At 35.8% G+C, this 22608-nt stretch overlaps 1 protein-coding gene across 5 annotated transcripts in view; it reads left to right on the top strand.

The window, feature by feature from the left end:
• The window catches only part of TRPS1 (transcriptional repressor GATA binding 1), a 292538-nt gene extending 270732 nt beyond the window's left edge, over positions 1-21806 (top strand). For all 5 annotated transcript variants that reach the window (XM_025393989.1, XM_025393992.1, XM_025393990.1 and 2 more), the window contains 2 exons: positions 11895-12017; positions 15246-21806. In XM_025393989.1, the coding sequence (XP_025249774.1) occupies positions 11895-12017; positions 15246-16307 (1185 nt within the window). In that variant the 3' untranslated portion in view covers positions 16308-21806. The remainder of the gene's footprint in view (positions 1-11894; positions 12018-15245) is intronic.
• Positions 21807-22608: the final 802 nt, after the last annotated feature.

Below are 22608 nucleotides of genomic sequence, written 5' to 3'. Positions count from 1 at the left end.
TCCAGCAGTCTGTCTCCTATACCTATGCTGAGAAAGTAGAACTATTTTATGATTTCAGACAATTCAATATAGGAAAAACCAAGGCAAACTAACATTCGAATGCTCCAAAAGTTAAGTTTGTACAATGTCACAAAGTTCCTCTTATGATGAAGACTAGTTTTGATATATTTGGGGTAAATTTGTAAATGTGAATTAGCAAAAGATAAGTCACAACTAAGCATTTTTGTTTGCTTTTCATTTTTTGTATGTGTTTTAAATTTCAGCTACACTATGAATCCTTTTTCAAAATATTTTTAAGAGCTTAATAATTTTTGTCTTTTCTTTTAAAAAAAAATCTGTATTACTTAACCATAGGGAGAAATGACATTTCTTTAACACAGATGACTTTAAACAATAATTATGGGTAATTTCTTGCTATAATTTATTTACGTCTTTTGCCGAGATTGTGTGACAAATTCAATGTGTTCATCTAGAGGAAAAATAATGCCAACAGAAAAAGAATATAAACATGAGGCGGGGGAAAATAAAGTTGTTGAAAAGTTAGTGTTGTATTTTCAGAGCCCTTCTCATGAAATAAAATCTCACTCACCAGGAGTTTTGTGTCTCAAGTTGGGCTGCCAGGTATCAGTTTTGGTTTCCTGATATTCTGCTCGATGTACAAAATGTCAAAGTGAAAAACAGCTTTAACTGTTCCTTTTGGTACGGATGACTGAGGGGCAGCCTCCAGGATGCTTGATGCGATGAGGTAGTTCTTACTTTGGTATGCGATACAGTGTGATTAATAAACTCCAGATCACAGAGAGAGCCGGGTGCGAGTAAGGCTAATATGAGTGCAGTTTCCTACCCAAGACAATGTATTACCTTGAGCTAATCTGGTGGTACTGAAGAGAGAATTTATACATATATAGATATACACACACATAACAAAGACAATCACTGCTTTCTTTTTGAGCAGCTGCAGCCTGTCCCACTAATGGACGTGCAAAAGCAAAAACTGGCAGCATAAGGTATGTGTTCGTTTTTACAGATGGTACTGCAGACAAGTTGGTAATTGAAAAGGAAGTCGTGTACGTGAGCTATTTGACGGGGCAGGGAGTAGGGACAGCCTATTACAGGACTTGCCTGTGTAATTGACTGGGTGAGTTATTGAAGTAGTTTTCCCGTGAAAGATTTCAGTTATTACAAAATTACATCATTATTAAGGAAATTCATAATTCCACATTGTCTTTTAAAAATCATGTTATTAAAACTTTAGAAATCAACTCAATTTTCCCTGTCTGCACAGTACCTCTATCATGAAATTATCTGCTCGTGGTCGTTTTCACCAGTAGTGGTCACAGAGCTCTTATTTAAAGGCACATCTTTCGTTTGAATAATGACATAACATTAGGTGCTTATTTTAATCATTGGAGAGGTGTCCATAAATACCTATGATTTTATGTGTCCTGAGGACATACAAAATTGAATTAAATGAGAGATAATATTTGTAATGGTTTATAGTTTCAAAAATAAATGAAATTCAGGTTCATTTGTTTTTAGTCTCCCACCACCTCACTCCCCGTGTTTCTAAAAGTCAGAGAGAATGGCATGTTCCCAGAGGTATTCCCGAGATAGTCTGTGAAGTATTAATCCAAATTGCATATTTGGCATCAGGGTCGTTCTGTGGACACATTCATAGTTTATTATTAACTCTTTTAACTGTTTTGAACCTCTGTATATTTAACTCATGTATTCCCATATGTTTTTGTTGTTTATATTAAAATAAGCAGTGGTTGCCATCTTTCTGCTGAGCAGGCTAAAGCCTGTGTTTTAACATCTGACTTGTACTGAATTCTTTCAATTGGATAGCCTATAAAAACTGTTTAGAGTTAGGAGTATTTTTGTCATTACTCTTCTGTGATGAAATGCAAAAGTACGTCACATATGAAAAGTATAATAGTAAACTTCATAGATAGATGAAGAACATGAAGTTTTATATATAATATTGGCGGAGTTTTTAAGCAGACATTATTTAAAATATTTTTATATTATCTGATTCTTGAGGAATTTGGTAGAATAACCTCATCTCAGAATTGCCAGTAATGTATCTTGAATAAAAATGATACCAAATATCACAAAAGGTCTCTGCCTTGGAACATATACATATATAAAAGAAATCTAGTAAATTGGTACCTGAACATGTGTGTTTACAGAGCATGTCAAAACCCCAGCACCATTTTTCTTGCCCCAACTCTAGCCAAGTCTTCTGCAAAAGCAAACAGAGACTTTCATCCACAGCTAACCTCCCATGTAGCAGGCGCTATGAGAAGCCAAGTCAGTGGTGTCACCAACTTCTGCTTTTAAGCAGCGGCCTGTTTCACATACTTTTTTTATTTTTTTTGACACAGCAGGATCAAAACACATGTACTGCATCCCTCCCCCTTCCCCAACACTGCCCCCCAATCAGCCAAGTGCTCTGTTCCTCTGGCTATGACTGTGTCGACCTCAAAACAGCTCGTTGCCATATCTGATGAAGGATGACTCATTTCTTTCTGGTACCTCAAAACTTGCATAATTTCAATCAGCTGTTATTGGGTGGTTTGAAGAGATAAGGGTTCTTTAAGGCCAGGATATTTTGAAATATTTTTGGTAAAAAATTCCCCAATCTCCTCTTTACTAATAAGGGCTGAAACATGGTTCACTATGGCTTTCAAGTGAGGACAACCTGGGTTTGTATCTTACCCCTACTATTCAGCAATTGCAAATTGCTTCTAAGCCTCAGTTTTCTCATCTATAAAGTGGAGGGAATAATAATAATGATGATAACAATACTTGACTCTTAGGATCATTGTGAAGATATCAGATAATGAGACGAGTCCTATCGTATGTTATCCTGCAAACACATGTACAATGATGATTATTTAAAAAGGGACAAAGTTAGTCAAACAAGAGGATTCTATTAAATAATTGATTCAAAAATTCTTTTTTATTGATTAATTTTCTATTTATCTATTTTAGAGATAGCATCTCACTCTGTTGCCCAGGCTGGAGTACAGTGACATGATTATAGCTCACTGCAGTCTCGAACCCCTGAGCTCAAGGCATCCTCCCGCCTCAGCCTCCAGATTAGCTCAGATTATAGATGCATGCCACCACACCAACTAGTTTTTTTTTAACTTTTTGTAGAGATAGGTTCTTGCTGAGTTGCGTTGGTTGATCTCAAGCTCCTAGCCTCAAGCAATCCTCCCACCTTGGCCTCCCAAAGCACTGGGATTACAGGCATGAGCTACCACGCCTGACCAAAAATGCTTTTTAGAATATGATCCTGTCTTATTGCCTAGACTTAGAGACCAGAATGTGTTTTTTGATGCTGGATAAGTCAAAGAACTATTGTCAGTTTCATACTTCATCAATAAAAGGAGAGTAATAATAACTAGTAATTCACTGTAAATCTAAATTGGGATAAATATGTGTTAGGAGTTCTTAATCTTGGGATCTGGTTCCGTCAGCACTCAAATCCACCGGAAATCTTTGGATACATTTTGTGAGGGACATGCTTTTGACCATGTTAAAGTTATTTGGAAAATATTTTATACTTTATTTTTTCTGGGGAGTGTCATAAATTTCACCAAAAGATTGTATGATCCCCAAGACTGTGAGAAACCATCAAGGAATGACTGAAGTGTATATAGCTGCCTCAAGGGTGGCAACACTTCATAAACCAGTTATTGTGTTAGGTACTATGAAGAGAATTATTATTATTTTTTTCTGTTTCTTTCAAAATAACCATTATATATTATAAATTTAAAAATATATCATTACATATTATAAATTATAATATGTCATTATATATTATAAAGGCAGCCCTAGAAAGGTGTAATACATGAAATATTAATAACTGTATTTGACTCTCTAATTAAGTGCCTAGAAGCTGAGACTTTTGGACCTTAGGACTTTTCTAGAAAGGTCTTCATCACTGATATTTTTATGATATTTTTATTTTTAGAATGTGAACCTATCCCAGAATAAATCTGCTTATTAAATATATTATATAAATAAAATATGCAACAGATTTATTAAAAGAATCAACTCTTGTGCTGACACACTGAAGTTTAAGAGGTGCTAAAATTGTTTAACTGTGCCTCCGAACGGCCTTTTATTATATTTTTTCCTTCCAGTGTCAGATTTTGGCACTGGCATAGAAGAACGTCCCTGTAGAGCTACTTTCCAACCATTGTTGTAGCTGAAGGAAGGGTGAAAACAGATACATGATGGCAAAAATAGAAGCACTGAGAGACTTGAGTAGTTCTTTTAACAATAATGACTTTCACGTGGAATGAAAAAAAGACAGTGCAGACATAAATTTTCAACCATATTTTTAGCTGTCCAAATGCGTACTTGCTGTAAATGCAGAACATTATTACAGAAACAGCATGGTAAGAACTCCAAAAATCTGGGTTTTTCCAATTCTGATTCTATTATGTAATTTCATTATGACATAGGGTGTTTTGTTTGCTCCTTTACCAAATATGGGGTTAGTTACCAAATATGGGGTTAAAGAAGGGAGATGGGGTCCTCAGACCTGTGTAATAAGTTTTATATCTGTGTGATAAATTTCTAAAACCTTGAGATGTAAAGAAACTGTATGAGTAAAGAGTGGGATATACCTGGGGAAATGGTGATTTTCGGCTGTGTCACTCCTAGAATCACCAGTTACATCTCAGAAGAGATGGAGCTAATGTGTTTAGCACAGTAGCATTACCTGATATATTGGGTAGCTCCCTATGTGGCGACGTTGTCAGTGGGATAAGTCTTAGATGTATTCATATCTCAATGCAAGGTATGATTACTACAGTATGTATTGCCTCATGTCCTGGAACAAAAACTGTTCTATTGCTCTTAGCCAGAGATGCCAGTTTAGTTTACACTGGTCTCCATTATCATTGCTGATGTGTTGAGGAAGTGAATTTAATAAGCAGGGTAAACAGGTTTTGTTTCCAAGCTCTATGGTGATTATAAGATGGGTGCTTGGCTGAACCTGATAGAGTCCCTTCAGTTTTTTGGCAAGAAATCTGAGGGCAAAGAGGACTGTTTTAAAGCAGGCAAAGACATGCTGTACAGCCCATTTCAATGGATTCTTCACAATTTTATTTGAAACAAAAGTTGGCCAGGATATTGGTAAACTATTGCTTTCTGTTGGCAGAGTGCTTTACCTGCTCTTGTCCAATTGTTGGCCAGCCTGTGCTCCTGGTAAGAGTCTGGCTGTTCATCTAAAGGTGTTTATTGCAAACTATCATCTATTTTTAAGTTGTTTTAGCTCCTGAATTCAGTATATTCCATAGGATCTACTGATGTGTAGTCAACAGCTGGTTAATTCTGTTTTGGAGGGGAAGAGGGCAGGGACATGGCCTTCGATGTCTCCTAGTGGTGAATGATAGAGATAAGAACTAAAATAATATTCAACACTTATTGAATTATTGAATATCAACAATTACTGAATATCACCTACATATGTGACAGTCATGAACACATATACTCATGTCAACTCTATTGGTTGCTAATAGAACAATGTGATTGATAGAACATTATGACTAATGAGAAAATAAGCAAGTATTAATTTGTTTCTGAAATGACTTAAACTATTACACATTTTTGCAAAGGAGCACAGGAAGTAACCCCTCTGATTATTAGGTAACTTTTAGCCTTTAAATGAGATTTACGAATGGGAAATGCTTTGGTATCTTCAGAAAAGTTTCCACGTAATTCACATGATTTCAACTGTCAATGTTCATGAACAATTTCTGTTTGTGTTACTTTAGCTCTATACTTAGTATGTTTTTAGAAGATTCCACTGGAAAATCTGCAAGATTACAGACCATGTTTGTCTTATGCTGTGACCCTGGCTTGTAGCACAGTGCCAGGCACATGGTGGACATGCAATAATTACTCCCAGAACTTAACTGAATTAATTTACCACTGAAATTGTATTACTGTGAAATCATACCAGAAGCTTTGCTCATAACCATCTATGCATTTCGCTAACATGAACATTGCAAAGAATTTTTGATATAATCAAATAAACACAAATTTTTTAAAGAGTTAAAAATATTTGAGGTACATTCATACTAACATTATATGAATCAAATTTCAAATTGATTCGGTTTAAAATGGCTAAGATATAAAACCATAAAAAATATGAGTAAATATTCTGCCTATCAAGCCTTGTTATGTAATTACATGGTTTCAGTATGGTTCTTATTCATAAAAAATTATTGTAAAAGATAATTTCTTCACAAATTCCTTCACCAATGGAAACTTTTAATATCTTGAAGATGAATATCCGTGTCTGTAAATGTTAAGCCACTTTAATAAATCATTCAATCAAATTTACTTCAGATGAAATCAGTTCTTTTTCAAAATTTGGAGATTTGGAAACCTTAAAATTTTTATATTTGGCTGGTCTTCAAATATAAAATAAAATCAGGAATAAAAACAGCTGAACCAATTTAAAATTTAATAAAAAATGTCTTAAGTCATATCTGGGTTTCCTAACATGAATGCCAAGGCTCAGCTATTTATCAATGATATAGAGCTGACTGAAGATTTAAGTCTCCGAAAAGCAAAACTTGAATTGGAAACTTAGAGAAAATTTCAACTATTGTAACCCTCGTGTTGGTGTTAGCCATGAACCTAAAGACAAAAGGTGTTGTGTTTTGTTTGTTTTAAATATTTAGTCATTATACTTATTGGTTTACTCTAAAGGGGAGGGAAAAATTACACTGGATTTAAAGTGTATTCGTATTAAAAGACAGGTAGGTCATTTTCTATTTCTATTTGATGATTTTTCAGATCCATCACCTACATTACTGTTGTGAAAATCAGTGTTGTGGCTATAATATTTGAAATACCGAAAGGGATCAAGGGCTCAAAAGACATGCAAATTATCACTGAAAAGCATTTGCCAGGCAATCACTGGCTTCAAAACTCCTTGCAGTTAACTGTTCGTACCATTATTCATCCTTTTTCACATAGGAAATTACCAGCCAACGGAAATGGCCTGGAGACAACACAAATGCAACCTAAATTTTACTGGTCAAAGCATTAAAAGAAAAGCAAACAATCATTTTCTCAAATTGCTGATTCCAGAATTTTTTCTGTAGAAATTTTGAGTTGAGCTGACTGATGTAGATTTGGGTTTTCAGCCAATCCTCCTTCACTCTTGCCCTCCATTGAAGCCACGTAGATGTGGAAGGTGAACTTAGAGCAGTTTAGGGGCAGAGATTGCCACTACTCTATGTGACTTTACATGTGTGAGTGGGCAGTCTTCCCTCAGTCTGAGAGGAGAGTACGATTTGTGCTATATATGCCCCTCAGGAATGCCAATTGGTGTTATCGGCTAGCTACTTATTCCTACCTGTTTTCCCTCCCAGCACTGATCTTATCCATATGACCCATAATTCTTCCCTCTCACGCACAAGGTGATGGAGGTACAAATTATTATCTCTTAAGACAGCTTGTGGGAAAAGGAGAAATTTATTATTTAAACATAAACAGACACAGATAGAACCATCAGCAATTTGTGACTATAATGATACAGATAAAAGAGAGCTACCTCCAGCACCTAGCAAGTACCTGGCATCAGCTCCTTCTCAAAAATACATGTGGGGCTGGGTGTGGTGGCTCACGCCTGTAATCCCAGCACTTTGAGAGGCAGAGGCGGATGGATCACCTGAGGTCAGGAGCTGGAGACCAGCCTGGCCAACATGGTGAAACCTGACCCTACTAAAAATACAAAAATTTGCCAGGCGTGGTGGCAGGTATCTGTAATCCCAGCTACTTGGAGGCTGAGGCAGGAGAATCACTTGAACCCGGGAGGCGGAGGTGGGCAGTGAGCCGAGATCACGCCACTGCCCTGCAGCTTGGGCAACAGAGTAACACTCCGACTCAAAAAAAAAAAAAAAAAAAAAAAGTGTGGAAAGTAGGAGTGGACAATGAATTTTCTTGATTGCGTTTTCTACAACATCATCAGCCGTCTCTGCCCAACTCCAGATTAATTTGTCAGCCTGAATGGAAGACATTTAAAAGGGATTTAAAAAAAAAAAAAAAAAACTACTTTTTTTCCTAAAATATTTTTTTCTAAAAATAATGATAGAAATAATAGCAGGCAGGATTATTTTCAACTTTCTTAATGTTTAGCCTAACAGAGCACTGTCCCAGGTGCTTATTCCTTACAATACTCAGTGACGATTAGGAAACGGGATTTCTGTCCTTAATAGGCTTACTGCAAAGGAGAGTGACAAAGTATTTTAAAACTGCCATGCAGGATAAAGTATGAATGAAATAAGGTCGTTAGTGCTTTTCTTTTTCTTTAAGTTAAAGCCAAGCTTTGTTTTTGAAAATAGAGCACAGGAGGCTTCTACTCTGCCTTCCTTTGGTAACAGGCTGCTTCCCTGTCCTTGATTGGGCTAAGGATGTTGATAACTTCAAAGGAAATCCCTTACTGTGTCCTGCCAGGTTACACTGTACACAGTGTGACCAGGTCAGGACTCGCATCTGTATGGTGCTTTAGAAAGATGTGGTTCTGCAGTGACACAGCTCAGGACACTCACTCCCTACTTCTCCCACCTTCTCTGCTGCTTCCAGAAATTTTAATTGCACCAAAAATAAGGTTCTACTAGGCTTACCAAAGTACTAAATTTGTTTAGATGGGAGGTAACTTCGTGTGTGAAAGAATTTCTCACCTACCTCCCACTCTCCACCCCCATGCAAGCTTGCTCCTATTGAATTCTAGGTGCGAACACCTAGATATTTCACTCTGACTCAACTTTCCATTCTCATATTTGATAAGATTGATATGAAAGAAACACATTTAACAATATTCAACCTTATGTTTTAAGCATCTCTCAAATATGAAATAACAAAATTCAAGGGCTAAAAAGAAAACTAACAAAATATTTTTCTCATACAAAAGAAATAATAATTGAATTCTCTTGACAAATAGGAGTTGAGCACTTACTACATCCCTAGCACTGTTTTAATTGCATCTGTTAATCCACACAAGGATCACAGTAGCCGGGCGTGGTGGCTCACGCCTCTAATCCCAGCACTTTGGGAGGCCGAGGTGGGCACATCACCTGAGATTGGGAGTTTGAGACCAGCCTGACCAACATGGAGAAACCCCATCTCTACTAAAAAATACAAAATTAGCTGGGCATGGTGGTGCATGCCTGTAATCCCAGCTACTCAGGAGGCTGAGGCAGGAGAATTGCTTGAACCCAGGAGTTGGAGTTTGCAGTGAGCCAAGATCGTGCCATTGCTCTCTAGCCTGGGTGACAGAATGAGACTCTGCCTCAAAAAAAAAAAAAAAAAAAAAAGAATCACAGTAGCTCACACTGTAAAGATCGGAGAACTTTAAGCATTGAAAGGTTAAGTGACTTGCCCAGTGTTGTGCCTGGCAAATGGCAGAGACAGGTTTTGAATACGAGTGTTCTGACACCTAAACCTGATTATTAACCTCCAAGCTCTACTAACTCTGAATAAGTGTATTCAAAGTACTCCTCATATATTTAAAATGTGATATGGTTTACCTAAAATATAGCAAATTATATTAGAGTCTTAAGTGCAGCTTTTAAAGCAAGCTGTGCTTTTGGAAACCAGTGCTGTAATTTCGGGATTTTCCCTCTAACTAATGAAAGGCATTTTCTTTGCAAGAGAATTAAGCACCAACTTGTGCAAGGGTTGAAACACTCACTGAAATCAGGATTACACCCACTTTGGCATGGTGTGTCAAGCACCCAGGGTATAAGGAAAGAAAAGCAGGCTGGAGAGAATGGTTACACATTCACATTTGAGCCGCAGCCATATATGTGGGTTAGTTTCCAAATGGACATTTACATTGCCCTTATGTGTATCAAGTTGGTGTTTATTTGCAAACATGTTATTTAGATCTAGGAAAATGACAGGATAGCCCCAGGAAAGTTTCACAGTTATAACCTAACTAGGCTCCCAGTTTACTTTGCATAAAGGGCGTCCCCAAAATGTTTGATAAACACAACTTCTAATATTTCATTGATTTTGGGGGAAGCAGCAGTCCACTTTTGCAGTAGGCACTCATTGGGACTTGCAGACTGACACCCAACATTTGTTATTGCTGTTATTGAGACTTAGAAACTCATGATACATTTCTGGTCCAGAGTTGGGTGGGGGGAAAAAAGGGAAAAAAGGGAGCCAGAGATTATCTTTGAAAATCTAGTTTTTATTATATCACCTAAAGTAGCACAACCTGCTACACTAATGAAATCGTGTTCTTGGTTTAAAAGGGCAATTGTTAGCCTGACTTTGTGCTCACTAAAAACATTCCCCCAATCTTGTTAAGTTATTGCTCTCATTTCAGATTTTTATGGCTGTGCAGCTTACCAGCCCTCATTTCTTTACGTTTCATTCATTTTCCTTGTATTGATGATTAATGGAGGATGTCGAATGTTAGAGTGAGCAGGCATCAGCAATTGCAAGATCATAATTAGTTTAGCTGACGAGGGCCTCTGATAGCACTTGCATCTGGATGGAAAAATTACCCTATAGGGAACTGGCTGCTCACCAGGTCTTTTTAGTGATACATTGTGAAACACCCGATGAATCAAATGCCCTTTCAATGCCAAGAAAGTGTTCCAGTCTTGAAGCCAAAATTATGTCTGCAGAAAGCTTTCCATTTGAAATGTATCAGAGTACAATTATAACCATTGTATTTTCTTGGCAGGGATACCACTCTTCTACAGTATGGACTCGAGTTAAATAAATTGCCTAAATTTTATGAATCCCTGAAATTTTGACTTATAGCACATGTAATATTTAATTTCTAATAAAATTAGGTTCCAGCAAGACTTTTTCCACTCTTTATCTAACATGCATATTTTATCATTAAAGGCTTTGCTTCCTAGAGAAAGGAGAGCCGAACTACAATTCAAGCTGTCTTTTTTTTTTTTTTCTTTTTTTTTCAGCAAGAGAATTCCATTTCCTGCCTGTTAGTATTTGTGCCTACAAACACAGCCTGACTTTTGTTTAAGTGAGAAGTTTAATGGAATCATTACTTGATAGCAAGAATGGAACAAGCAATACTAATTATCTAGTTTTAAATATTCTTAGGTTATTTTGAACCTGTTGATTACAAGACTCAGGCCACTAGAATCAATTTGTATTTGGAAACCCTTGTGATTTCAAGTCTAAGTGAAATAAAGTAAATAAATAGCCATTGAAGGGTCTGTGTTGCCTGACTTAAGTAGGCACCTCATAAGGGTTCTCATTAGTAATACTGTACTTTTAATTGGCTGAAGTTTCTCCAAACCCTCTCATGTTTGAGGAATAGAGGAATCTTTCGGATTTTACAATTGCAAACGAAAGATCAGAATTGAGTGTCTTATATTCTCTTAATACTTACGTTACATGAATGACATACAAAAACACAGAAATCAAGTTTGATTTTAAATGGTTTACATTTGTTCCAAACGTGACTATATTTTAAAGCTCAGGTGGCATGTGCTCCTCCTTTCCAAAGTGTATTAAACATATTGCCATGTTCTGTCGTTTTGACTTGTGTTTTGACACTTTTAAAAGGTATATTTTAGGGTTCCGCATTTAGGAGCCATCATTAAAGCCATAAAACCCAAAGTTCAAAAAGTTAAAGCTGTTTCTATGAAAAGCCTTTGGTGTTCCACACACCTCATCCATCACTGTAGGGTTAATTATAATGAAAATCAGTGGTGCCTATTAAACACAATTGAACCTGACCTCATTATGGGCAGTGTGGTTTTATACTGTCATTGTTGCTAGTTTAAAGACAAAACTCCTGGGTTGATTTGGTCTAACTCCACTGATCATGTGACTCACCTCTGACCTTGGGTTTTTTTCCCCTGTTTCAGAGGCGTAGAGGCTCCGGTGTTTTTTGTGCCAATTGCCTGACCACAAAGACCTCTCTCTGGCGAAAGAATGCAAATGGCGGATATGTATGCAACGCGTGTGGCCTCTACCAGAAGCTTCACTCGGTAAGAACTTGTTCCACTCTTTCAGGAAAAGCTTTATAAAGCAGCGTTGGCCTGGTCTGTGGTGTGATAAGTCCCATTCCCTGGCTTGCAGTGCCTACCCCCGCAGGGTTGTTTAATACAGTCACTTGGAGTGCATGTGTGATTTATGGTGAAAGGGGCTTAGATGGGATGGGGAGATAGGTTTGAGGTCATTAGTAATGCATTATGCTTCTTTTGATATAAAAGAGGAAAATGATTGATTTCTGGGAACTTCACAGCAGATAGTTGAATTAATGGTTATCAGAATTCAGTAAAATTATTTTAGGTAAAAAGGAGAAAATTTTTAGAAGTTTCAGAAATATGCAAAACGTTTTTAAAAATGAAAAAGGACGCTTTCATTGTTCAGTGTAAAATAAAAGGCAGGGAAAGAATTAGTATTTTTTAGTTTACCTTTGGAATTCGCAAGTGTTATCTTGACCGCTTTAGGGGCTGGGAGGGACACATTCGGAAGGATAGTTCTGAACTGAACCAGGATCAGAGAATATCACAGGAATCTCCACAGTGCCTTCAGTGGGTATTTCAATAAGGTATCTGAAGTTCTGAATAGCACACACACCAGGGTAGAGTAAGGTGCAAACATACTTTGTCTTTTAAGATCTCCAGCAGGCTTTGGCTCACGGAGGTCCTTTGAATTACTTTTCCTCAAATTTTAGTTAGAATTCTGTAATAAAATTAAAACTCACAAATCCTCCATCTGAATATGGATTTGACTTACTGAAGGATTTTTTTTTTAGTTTAGAAAGTTCATCTGCTGACAAGAGCTGACTTTAAAATAGGAATCCCCCACTTCGTAAACAGAAATTTATTTCCCTGTGCCTTTTTCATTTTGTTTGGCATTTTACCATAGCTCTTAGCACAAGCCAGTGAATACATTATGGCTACAGGGAATACAATTTTAGACAAAACGTTCTCATATATGGACTATTGGAAGCACTCTTTAAAAAATGCATGCTGCTAACAATACTAATTGGCAGTAACCTGTAAAAACCTTAGTTATTAGCATGTAGCAAGTAGAGTCTGCCCCCCGCCACATACCAACTTATTTTTCTTTTAACCTTCATCATTTAAGCATAGCAATAAGCTTCTATTTAATGGGAACTGACATTAATGATTTTAATTGAACTCTGGCCAATCATAGGCCAAAAGTAAATTAAAATACTACTCTGCCAGATTATGGTAATTTAACCACTGTGATATGAACTAAACTATTTTCTAAAAATTATTTTAACATTCATCTGTCCAGAGGTAAGATGTTTTTAGTTTTGAGGTTTTTTTAAAAACCATACATTGAAATACATAAAGGTTATGTTCACATTTCATGTCAAAAACTGACACAAAAGTTATGATTGTTTAAAAAAGGAATTTATGCAAATTTCAGGTTTCTTTACAGTGTATAGATTAAATAATGCATATGTTTATAATGCTAATATGAACTCTTTGTAAACCTTTGTAAATCTGAGCAAAAGAAATGCACATGGCATAACTAAGCTGTGTTACATTTTCTTTCTTTAACAATGAATTGTCAATAACAACAAGTGTGTTATCTTTCTTCACTTCGAAGTATGTTTGTAGCAACAGAAATGTTCAAAAAAGAATTTGTAGTTGTACTCGTTCAAGATATAAGAGGTACTCCCTTGCATTCAAGTGTATCACTTCTAGGAATAATTTATAAATTATATTTATATTTATTTTTAAATTTATATTATATTTATATTATTATAACATATTTATGAATATGTGTTTATATTTAAAAATTTATAATTTGTAAAATTATACATTATATACACATAATGTATAATTTATAAAGTTACAAATTTATAAATTTATATTTATAGTCATGTTTTATGTAGAAATTATTTTCTGATTTCAGTAATCTTTTAGAAAAATCAGACTTTAGCTCATTTAAAGATTATCCTAAATTTTTAACCTATAAATATGCATTAATTTATCAGACTGATTCCTTTGATTTTATACATCAAAGAGCTCCAACTGCAAGTAAAGTTTTTATTATAGTCTTATCCGTGGATTTAAGTCATATTATATAAATACCTGTTGAACATGTCCATAAATACCAATCATGTAATGTTTAAGCTAAACAAAATACTTAAGCGGAATGAAAGTTAGCACTTACTTTAAGAGTAGAGTGACAGATCAGATATTTAAACCAAAGCTACACATGAATTTAGATTTTCAACACAAAACTAATGCTTCACCTATTAACAAGTAGAATCTTTCATCATAAATATATTATTTAAGGGAGAGAAGTAGAAGTGAGAATAAAAAAAAATCCCTCTATATTGCTTTGATGACCTGATATATTTCCGCACAATTCTGTCAGTTTATCTTTATTTATGCTCTGATATTAATATTTTATATCCACATTTGCAATTATTTAGAAGCACGCATGTATTAGTTGCTTAGGTTGCCATAACAAAATACCATAAACTGGGTGGCTTTAAACAGCCAAAATTTATGTTTTCACATTCTGAAAACTAGAAATTGGAGATCAGGTTCCAGCAAAGTTGGATTCTGAGGAGGGCTCTCTTCCTTACTAAGCCACCTTCTATCTGTGCCCTTACACAGTGGAGAGAGATCTCTTTTTCTTCCTCTTCTCATAAGGCCACAGTCCCATTGGATTAGGGCCCCACCCTTACAACCTCATTTAACTTTAATTTCCTACTAAGGACCCTGTCTCCAGATACAGTCACACTGTGGTTTAGGGCTTCAACATATAAACTTATTCTGTGTATAGCAATGTGTAATTTTTCCACTGTTATCAATATGTATCGCCTGTGTTACTCTTGTATGCTAGCATTTTAGTGTACAACTCAAAAATTGAAAAACATATTTCAGAAAAATCACATCACTTCAAGTAACTTTCTACACAGTTTCATCACTAAATGATGCAATCTCAAAATCTGTTGCATTTGGAAAGGCTATTTTCAAGTAGATTAAAGTTTTCAGTCCCCCCTGCAAAGATGGACATGATTTAATTAGAGTAAAATAGTGCACTTTGGTTACTTCCTCTGATCCTGCTTAGGGCAAAAGGAGGAGATTTAGTAAATCTACAGCAGAAAGCCTATCCCTGCCTTTGAACTTAAGCATGGTTTATATTTGTGAGGAATTTTTAATGCATTTTAATGTATTTTTTAATGTTTTCCTTTTATGTATTGTATGTGTTCTCTGCAGACTCCCAGGCCTTTAAACATCATTAAACAAAACAACGGTGAGCAGATTATTAGGAGGAGAACAAGAAAGCGCCTTAACCCAGAGGCACTTCAGGCTGAGCAGCTCAACAAACAGCAGAGGGGCAGCAGTGAGGAGCAAGTCAATGGAAGCCCGTTAGAGAGGAGGTCAGAAGATCATCTAACTGAAAGTCACCAGAGAGAAATTCCGCTCCCCAGCCTAAGTAAATACGAAGCCCAGGGTTCATTGACTAAAAGCCATTCTGCTCAGCAGCCAGTCCTGGTCAGCCAAACTCTGGATATTCACAAAAGGATGCAACCTTTGCACATTCAGATAAAAAGTCCTCAGGAAAGTACTGGAGATCCAGGAAATAGTTCATCCGTATCTGAAGGGAAAGGAAGTTCTGAGAGAGGCAGTCCTATAGAAAAGTACATGAGACCTGCGAAACACCCAAATTATTCACCACCAGGCAGCCCTATTGAAAAGTACCAGTACCCACTTTTTGGACTTCCCTTTGTACATAATGACTTCCAGAGTGAAGCTGATTGGCTGCGGTTCTGGAGTAAATATAAGCTCTCCGTTCCTGGGAATCCGCACTACTTGAGTCACGTGCCTGGCCTACCAAATCCTTGCCAAAACTATGTGCCTTATCCCACCTTCAATCTGCCTCCTCATTTTTCAGCTGTTGGATCAGACAATGACATTCCTCTAGATTTGGCGATCAAGCATTCCAGACCTGGGCCAACTGCAAACGGTGCCTCCAAGGAGAAAACGAAGGCACCACCAAATGTAAAAAATGAAGGTCCCTTGAATGTAGTAAAAACAGAGAAAGTTGATAGAAGTACTCAAGATGAACTTTCAACAAAATGTGTGCACTGTGGCATTGTCTTTCTGGATGAAGTGATGTATGCTTTGCATATGAGTTGCCATGGTGACAGTGGACCTTTCCAGTGCAGCATATGCCAGCATCTTTGCACGGACAAATATGACTTCACAACACATATCCAGAGGGGCCTGCATAGGAACAATGCACAAGTGGAAAAAAATGGAAAACCTAAAGAGTAAAACCTTAGCACTTAGCACAATTAAATAGAAATAGGTTTTCTTGATGGGAATTCAATAGCTTGTAATGTCTTATGAAGACCTATTAAAAAAATACTTCATAGAGCCTGCCTTATCCAACATGAAATTCCCTTCTTTTATTATTCTTTCTTTTGATGAGTAGGTTACCAAGATTAAAAAGTAAGATAAATGGTCAATGAGAAAGAATGGAAGATGGTAAACAATCACTTTTTAAAACCTGTTAAGTCAAAACCATCTTGGCTAATATGTACTGGGGAAATAATCCGTAAGAGGTATTACCAGACTAGAATTAATGTATTTATAAAGAAAGAGACCAAAACTGTCTAGAATTTGAAAGGGTTTCCATATTATTATACTAAAGCAGTATTGGACTGGCCATTGGACCATTTGTTCCAAAACCCACAAATTGTTGCCTAAATTTGTAAGTATCATGAAACCTTAGGCAGAGGAGGAGAAATTGAAGGTCCAGGGCAATGAAAGAAAAATGACGTCCTCTCAATTTAGTCTTCTCTCATTGGCCATGTTTCAGATTTTGACCTAGAAATGCGAGCTGTGGTTAGGCTTGGTTAGAGTGCAGCAAGAAACATGACAGATGGTGGCACGCTGTTTTTAGCCAGCCCTGCCTGTACATACACATGCACACCCTCTCTGATATTTTTGTCCTTTAGATGTTCAAATACTCAGTAGTTCTTTTGTTTGCGGTTTAGATTTCATTTTGTCCACACATGTACCCATTTTAAAAAACAATGTCCTCGATGCTTCCGTAGTAATTTCATTTTAGCCAGGTATTTCTTTCTTGTGTGTGATGAGCCAGTATGGATTTGCTTTTCTAAGCCTCCTGTTGGTTACTAATCTCACTTGGCACATTATAACTAAAGGAATCCCCTCAATTCAAAAGCATAGATGGATACAAATGTCAGACCATGGGTTTAATCTGTTTAGAACACATGGCATTTCTCCATAAGGTAACCTGCTGTATTTATTTATTTTCTTTTGGTTAAATATAATTTCCAAACTTTGTGGTCAGGCAGCGTCTAAGGTTACGTTACCACAGACTGACAGTTGGTATATGTACTAGTCAATCCCTTCATTAAATGTATACAGATTTAGTTAAGTAGCATTAAATAGGATTCTTAGGAGTATGTCCTCATAGAACTTTTAATACTTAAGGCTTTGTAAAAACTATCCATGAAGGGAAAGCTCCTCAGCATAACTGCTCAGGGAAATAGGGCTAAATAACTGAACATTAAATAATTGGTTAAAGGTGCTGTTAGTCGAGCCTCAATGCTTGCTACAAGGATGTATGTACAAGGACTGACTTTAATAATTTGCATTATATTGTCCCAGCCAGTAGTTTATTTTTTGCCACGGAGATGTAGAAGATATTACAAGCTACTGGATGCACTGTCAGATTAACTTATTTCATTAAAGAAGTTGGGAGAACAAATAGGAAAAAAAAAAACTTATTTTTCTAGTAAATATTAATGTATTACATTTCAAATAATGGTGCCTGACATATTGAATAATTATTTTCTACAGTGTACGTATGCAACAAAGATATTCCATCATGCATTAGAGTCAGTTCTGGCTCTGCCTAGCTGTTTACATTTGCAAATGTAGCAAACAAGGTAATGAAGCAACTATTTCTATTGCAGTAGATATCCTTTTGTGTGTGTGTGTGTGCATTAAAGTTGTAAACGGTAACATGAAACAAATGAAAGTTCTTGCTATAATGGTATGGAAAACAAGAAGGAAATGAAAATATTTTTATGCCTACTTAGGAAAAAAAGGGTAGCACTATTCATTCCAAGTACTTTTTTTTTTTAAATTTTTAAGCTCTTAACTCACATTGTTATGCTTAAGATGATAAACATATATCCTCTTTTTATTGCTTTGTCTATGTTTCATATGAAACATTTCAGAAATTATTTTGATAAGTGTTGCTGGAATCTGCAACGCTGATGTTTTTATTGCATTCTGTAGTCGCATTTGCACTCCATTTTTACATTAATTCGCAGTTGCTTTGTATCGTTTTGTTTTGTTTGGGTTTTGTTTCTTTTTCACAGTGCCGGGTCTTCGTTTCTTAAAGTTGGATGGCAGGTAGAGTTCAACCAGTTCGTGACTGTTGTAGCGAATGAAGTTAAAAAAAAATGTCTTTCTGATGTTGTGTTGTCATTTTCATTCTTGCATTTTTTTGTTTGCATATTAAAAAAAGAGAAAAGAGAAAGCAAGAGACAGAAATCAGGACTAAGTCCTCTGCTTCAGTTTCATTGTTAATGGGCCTTATTCTGATCTCACCTGTCGCGTAGCTCTAATATTCACATAAACTGAAATAAAGAAGTGGAATGAGGAGCTTTGACATTCAAATTATGTGATGTAATTTATCTTCCATAGGAATTTTGATGGATACATCTCAAAATATATAGCCAGACTTGAGAGGTGACAATTAAAGATCTAAAAAAGAGAGGAGATTCCCCAAACAACAATATTTAATTTTCTTAGTAAAAAGAATAACAAAATGCATCATGGCAATCCTTCAGCAACATTATCTACGTGGACTGCTTAAATCAGCAAAACACCAGAAGTTTGGTTAACTTGGGCAATATGGCAAGTATTACTTTTTGGGCAAAACTACTCATTAAGCAATGTCTCTAGTGTGTCGGACACAAATAGGTTCTTTATTTTTGGCATGTATGCCTTTTTATTTTCATTCAATTTTTTTTTCTCAGACAGACATAGTAGTAATGTCTAGCATTGGAAAATACATATCACTATTCTTGGAATATTTATGGTCAGTCTACTTTTTAGTAGAATATTTTTGGATAGCATTGACACGATAGATCTTATTCCATACTTCTTTATTATTGATAATTTTATTTTCATTTTTGCTTTCATTATTATACATATTTTGGTGGAGAAGAAGTTGGGCTTTTTTAAAAGAGACAAAAATTTATTATAACACTAAACACTCCTTATTTTTTTGACTCATTAAAGCCTTTATTCCATCTCAAGATATATTATAAAATTTATTTTTTTAATTTAAGATTTCTGAATTATTTTATCTTAAATTGTGATTTTAAACAAACTATTATGGTACGGAACCTTTTTTTAATGAGGAATTTCATGATGATTTAGGAATTTTCTCTCTTGGAAAAGGCTTCCCCTGTGATGAAAACGATGTGCCAGCTAAAATTGTATGGCATTTGAAAACTGAAAATTTGTGTATGTTCTAAATTGAGCTTTGGATCAAATTTTAGACCAGGACCAGCTCATGCGTTCTCACTCTTCCTATTCTCACTCTTTCTCTCATCACTCACCTCTGTATTCATTCTGTTGTTTGGGACAGAAAAGTCATAAAGAGCCAACCCACCTCAGAATGCTGTGGATTGAGAGAGACACTACATGACTCCAAGTATATGAGAAAAGGTCAGAGCTCTAAGTGATAACTCTGTAGTTCAAAAGGAAAAGAGTATGCCCAATTCTCTCTACATGACTTATTGAGATTTTTTTTTAATCAACTTTTAAGATAGTGATGTTCTGTTCTAAACTGTTCTGTTTTAGTAAAGGTAGATTTTTAGAAAACAAGCATGGGGATTCTTTTCTAAGGTAATATTAATGAGAAGGGAAAAAAGTCTCTTTAACAGCTCTTTGTTGAAGCCTGTGGTAGCACATTATGTTTATAATTGCACATGTGCACATAATCTATTACGATCCAATGCAAATACAGCTCCAAAAATATTAAATGTATATATATTTTAAAATGCCTGAGGATTACATTTTTCTTAATAAACTGAAGAGTCTCAGTATGGCTATTAAAATAATTATTAGCCTCCTGCTGTGTGGCTGCAAAACATCACAAAGTGACCAGTCTTGAGACCTGTGAACTGCTGCCTGTTTAGTAAATAAAATTAATGCATTTCTAGAGGGGGAATATCTGCCATCCAGTGGTGGAAATGTGGAGTAAAGAAACTGGTGGTCTGCTTCTGTGCTGTATGCCAGCCTTTTGCCTTAAGTTGAGAGGAGCGCAACTTTAGCTACTGTCTTTGGGTTGAGAGCCATGGCAAAAAAAAGAAAAAAAAAAAATCAAGGCATCTTTGGTGAGCCAGTAAGGTGAAAGCTTGCTGACTGTTCAAGGCACAAGAGAAAATTGAGGAATTGAAATGCAACCTGAGTATCAAACTAAATATTCTAACCAAAGGTAGGTACTGTTAGGTGGAATTCTATCATCAGGCAACTGCAAATGAGAAGAAGATAGAAGGACGCCCATCGGGACTTTGGAAGGCAGTGTTATTTTCCCAAAGAAAGACTTGGCCAAGAACAGAGGGATGGCTTCTTTGCAGAGCACTCCTTTTGGTTTTTCAGTACTGTTTCATAGACAGTGGACTCACATGTTGTGGTGCAGTTGCTTAGAAAGCATCCTAGTTAATTGCAGTAATTAGAACTTCTGCAATATGCTAGGGCAGAAGTATGTCAAGTCAGGGATGAAGAAAATGTGAAATTCAAGAGTAATCCACATGTGAGAAACTAGATAATGTACGATCATGTGTTCTCTTGAAAGGAAAGGGAGAGCTGTAAGCTTCACTCTGTCCTACACCAGAGAAAAGCAGGAATAACTTTACCATGGAAATAATGTTTAGCTTTTATCAGAGAAAATGGTCCTTCTAGACCATAGAGTCCCAAAACTCAATTCTGGTTTTCCCCTGGTGGTGGTGGTTTTTTTTTTTCAACATATGAACTGCAGCATATCACTTTTTCTTTTTGTGCCTCAGGTTCCTCAGCTGTAAAATTGAAAAATATATTAATAATATTATTAATAGTAATAATGGTAATGTAGTACTTGTTTGTAAAGCACTTTGAGATCCTTGGTTGAAAGGCACCATAGAAGTGCCAAGTATTATTATGTGGCCAAGGGGGTTATTTAAACTGTCAGTTCCCGAAGGCCAGGAAAGGTTGGGGTCATTTTTCTTAAAGATGAGCTGTAAATATCAACTAGGCAGCCAATAGTGTTGACTATGAAGACGCAAAACTGTTACTAGGCTGATAAAACCATAGTTTCTTAATGGCTACCAATAAGGCAAATATCACAATAATAAATGCCAAATTCCTTAGGGTGGACTATTTGACAACCACATGGAAAATTTCGGGGGAGGCATGTGGGGGGAACATCTCAAAATGCCAATGTAAAATTAACTTACAGCAATATTCACCAGCAGAAAATGTCTTTCATATGGAATGATTTCATGTTGCTAAGAAAAAGAATTCAATTTGTAGTCCTGATTTGAATATTAGAATGTTGGCTATAATAGTTCTGTTCTTACAACACATGAAATTTTTTCGTTTTATTTTGTTTTGTTTTCATAGTGCATGTTCATTTCTACTCACAAACATGTTCTTGGTGTATTTCTTATGCAAACAATCTTCAGGCAGCAAAGATGTCTGTTACATCTAAACTTGAATAATAAAGTTTTACCACCAGTTACACATAACGGCGTTGGTATGGTTTATATGGATTCACTTTCATCCGTCTAGCAATAGGAAATACAGATCATTGTAATATATATATATACAGGCTCTGCTGAATTGAAATGGTGAAATCAAATCACCATTCTAAAGAACTATTACTTATATTGATAAAGCCTGGATTCTCTCAACTTGTTTCATTTTGCTTTGCTTTTTTTCTTTAACCAATCAATCTCTTATTGATAGATTTTGTGTAAAAAGATATATACTAGTTTCTTCAGAAAGATTAACAATAAAAATTGTGTTTATTTCAAAAACATTCACTGAGTATCAAATATTGAGTGTTGAGTATTGGGTAATGATTATGTTACGATATGTAAAAACTCCTGCTTATGAAGTTTTAACTTTGAATACAGTATACTCGTGAATATGATGCAAAGATTCTAATCAATCATCTCAAAAAGTTTAAATTAATATGTCAAATATCTTGTTTGTTTGGTTAAAATCAAATTAATCAGAGCAAGTTCCCTGAAAGATGACTTTGAAAGAGAAATGAGGTAGAAGAGATCCAGATAGGAAAGGACGTTGGGAAGACTCACCTGTGTGTTTTTAACCAGAAGGAAAAATAGAAAAAGAACATAAAGTATATAGATTGCTTCAGAAGATTTGCTTGGAGAGTTCAAAATAATTAGTATCTCCCCTCATTATATAATCATTTCTCATTTTTGGGAGCCCAAATTAAGGAGCAAATCTTTCTAATTATTATTTTTTTTCTTTTTTCCCTTTTTCTTTCCATGTTTTGAAAACAGCAGAGCGTCTTTGA

The sequence above is a fragment of the Theropithecus gelada genome, chromosome 8 (assembly GCF_003255815.1).
Source record: "Theropithecus gelada isolate Dixy chromosome 8, Tgel_1.0, whole genome shotgun sequence".
Classification (NCBI taxonomy): Eukaryota; Metazoa; Chordata; class Mammalia; order Primates; family Cercopithecidae; genus Theropithecus; species Theropithecus gelada.
This window is presented reverse-complemented; position numbering and strand designations above follow the sequence as displayed.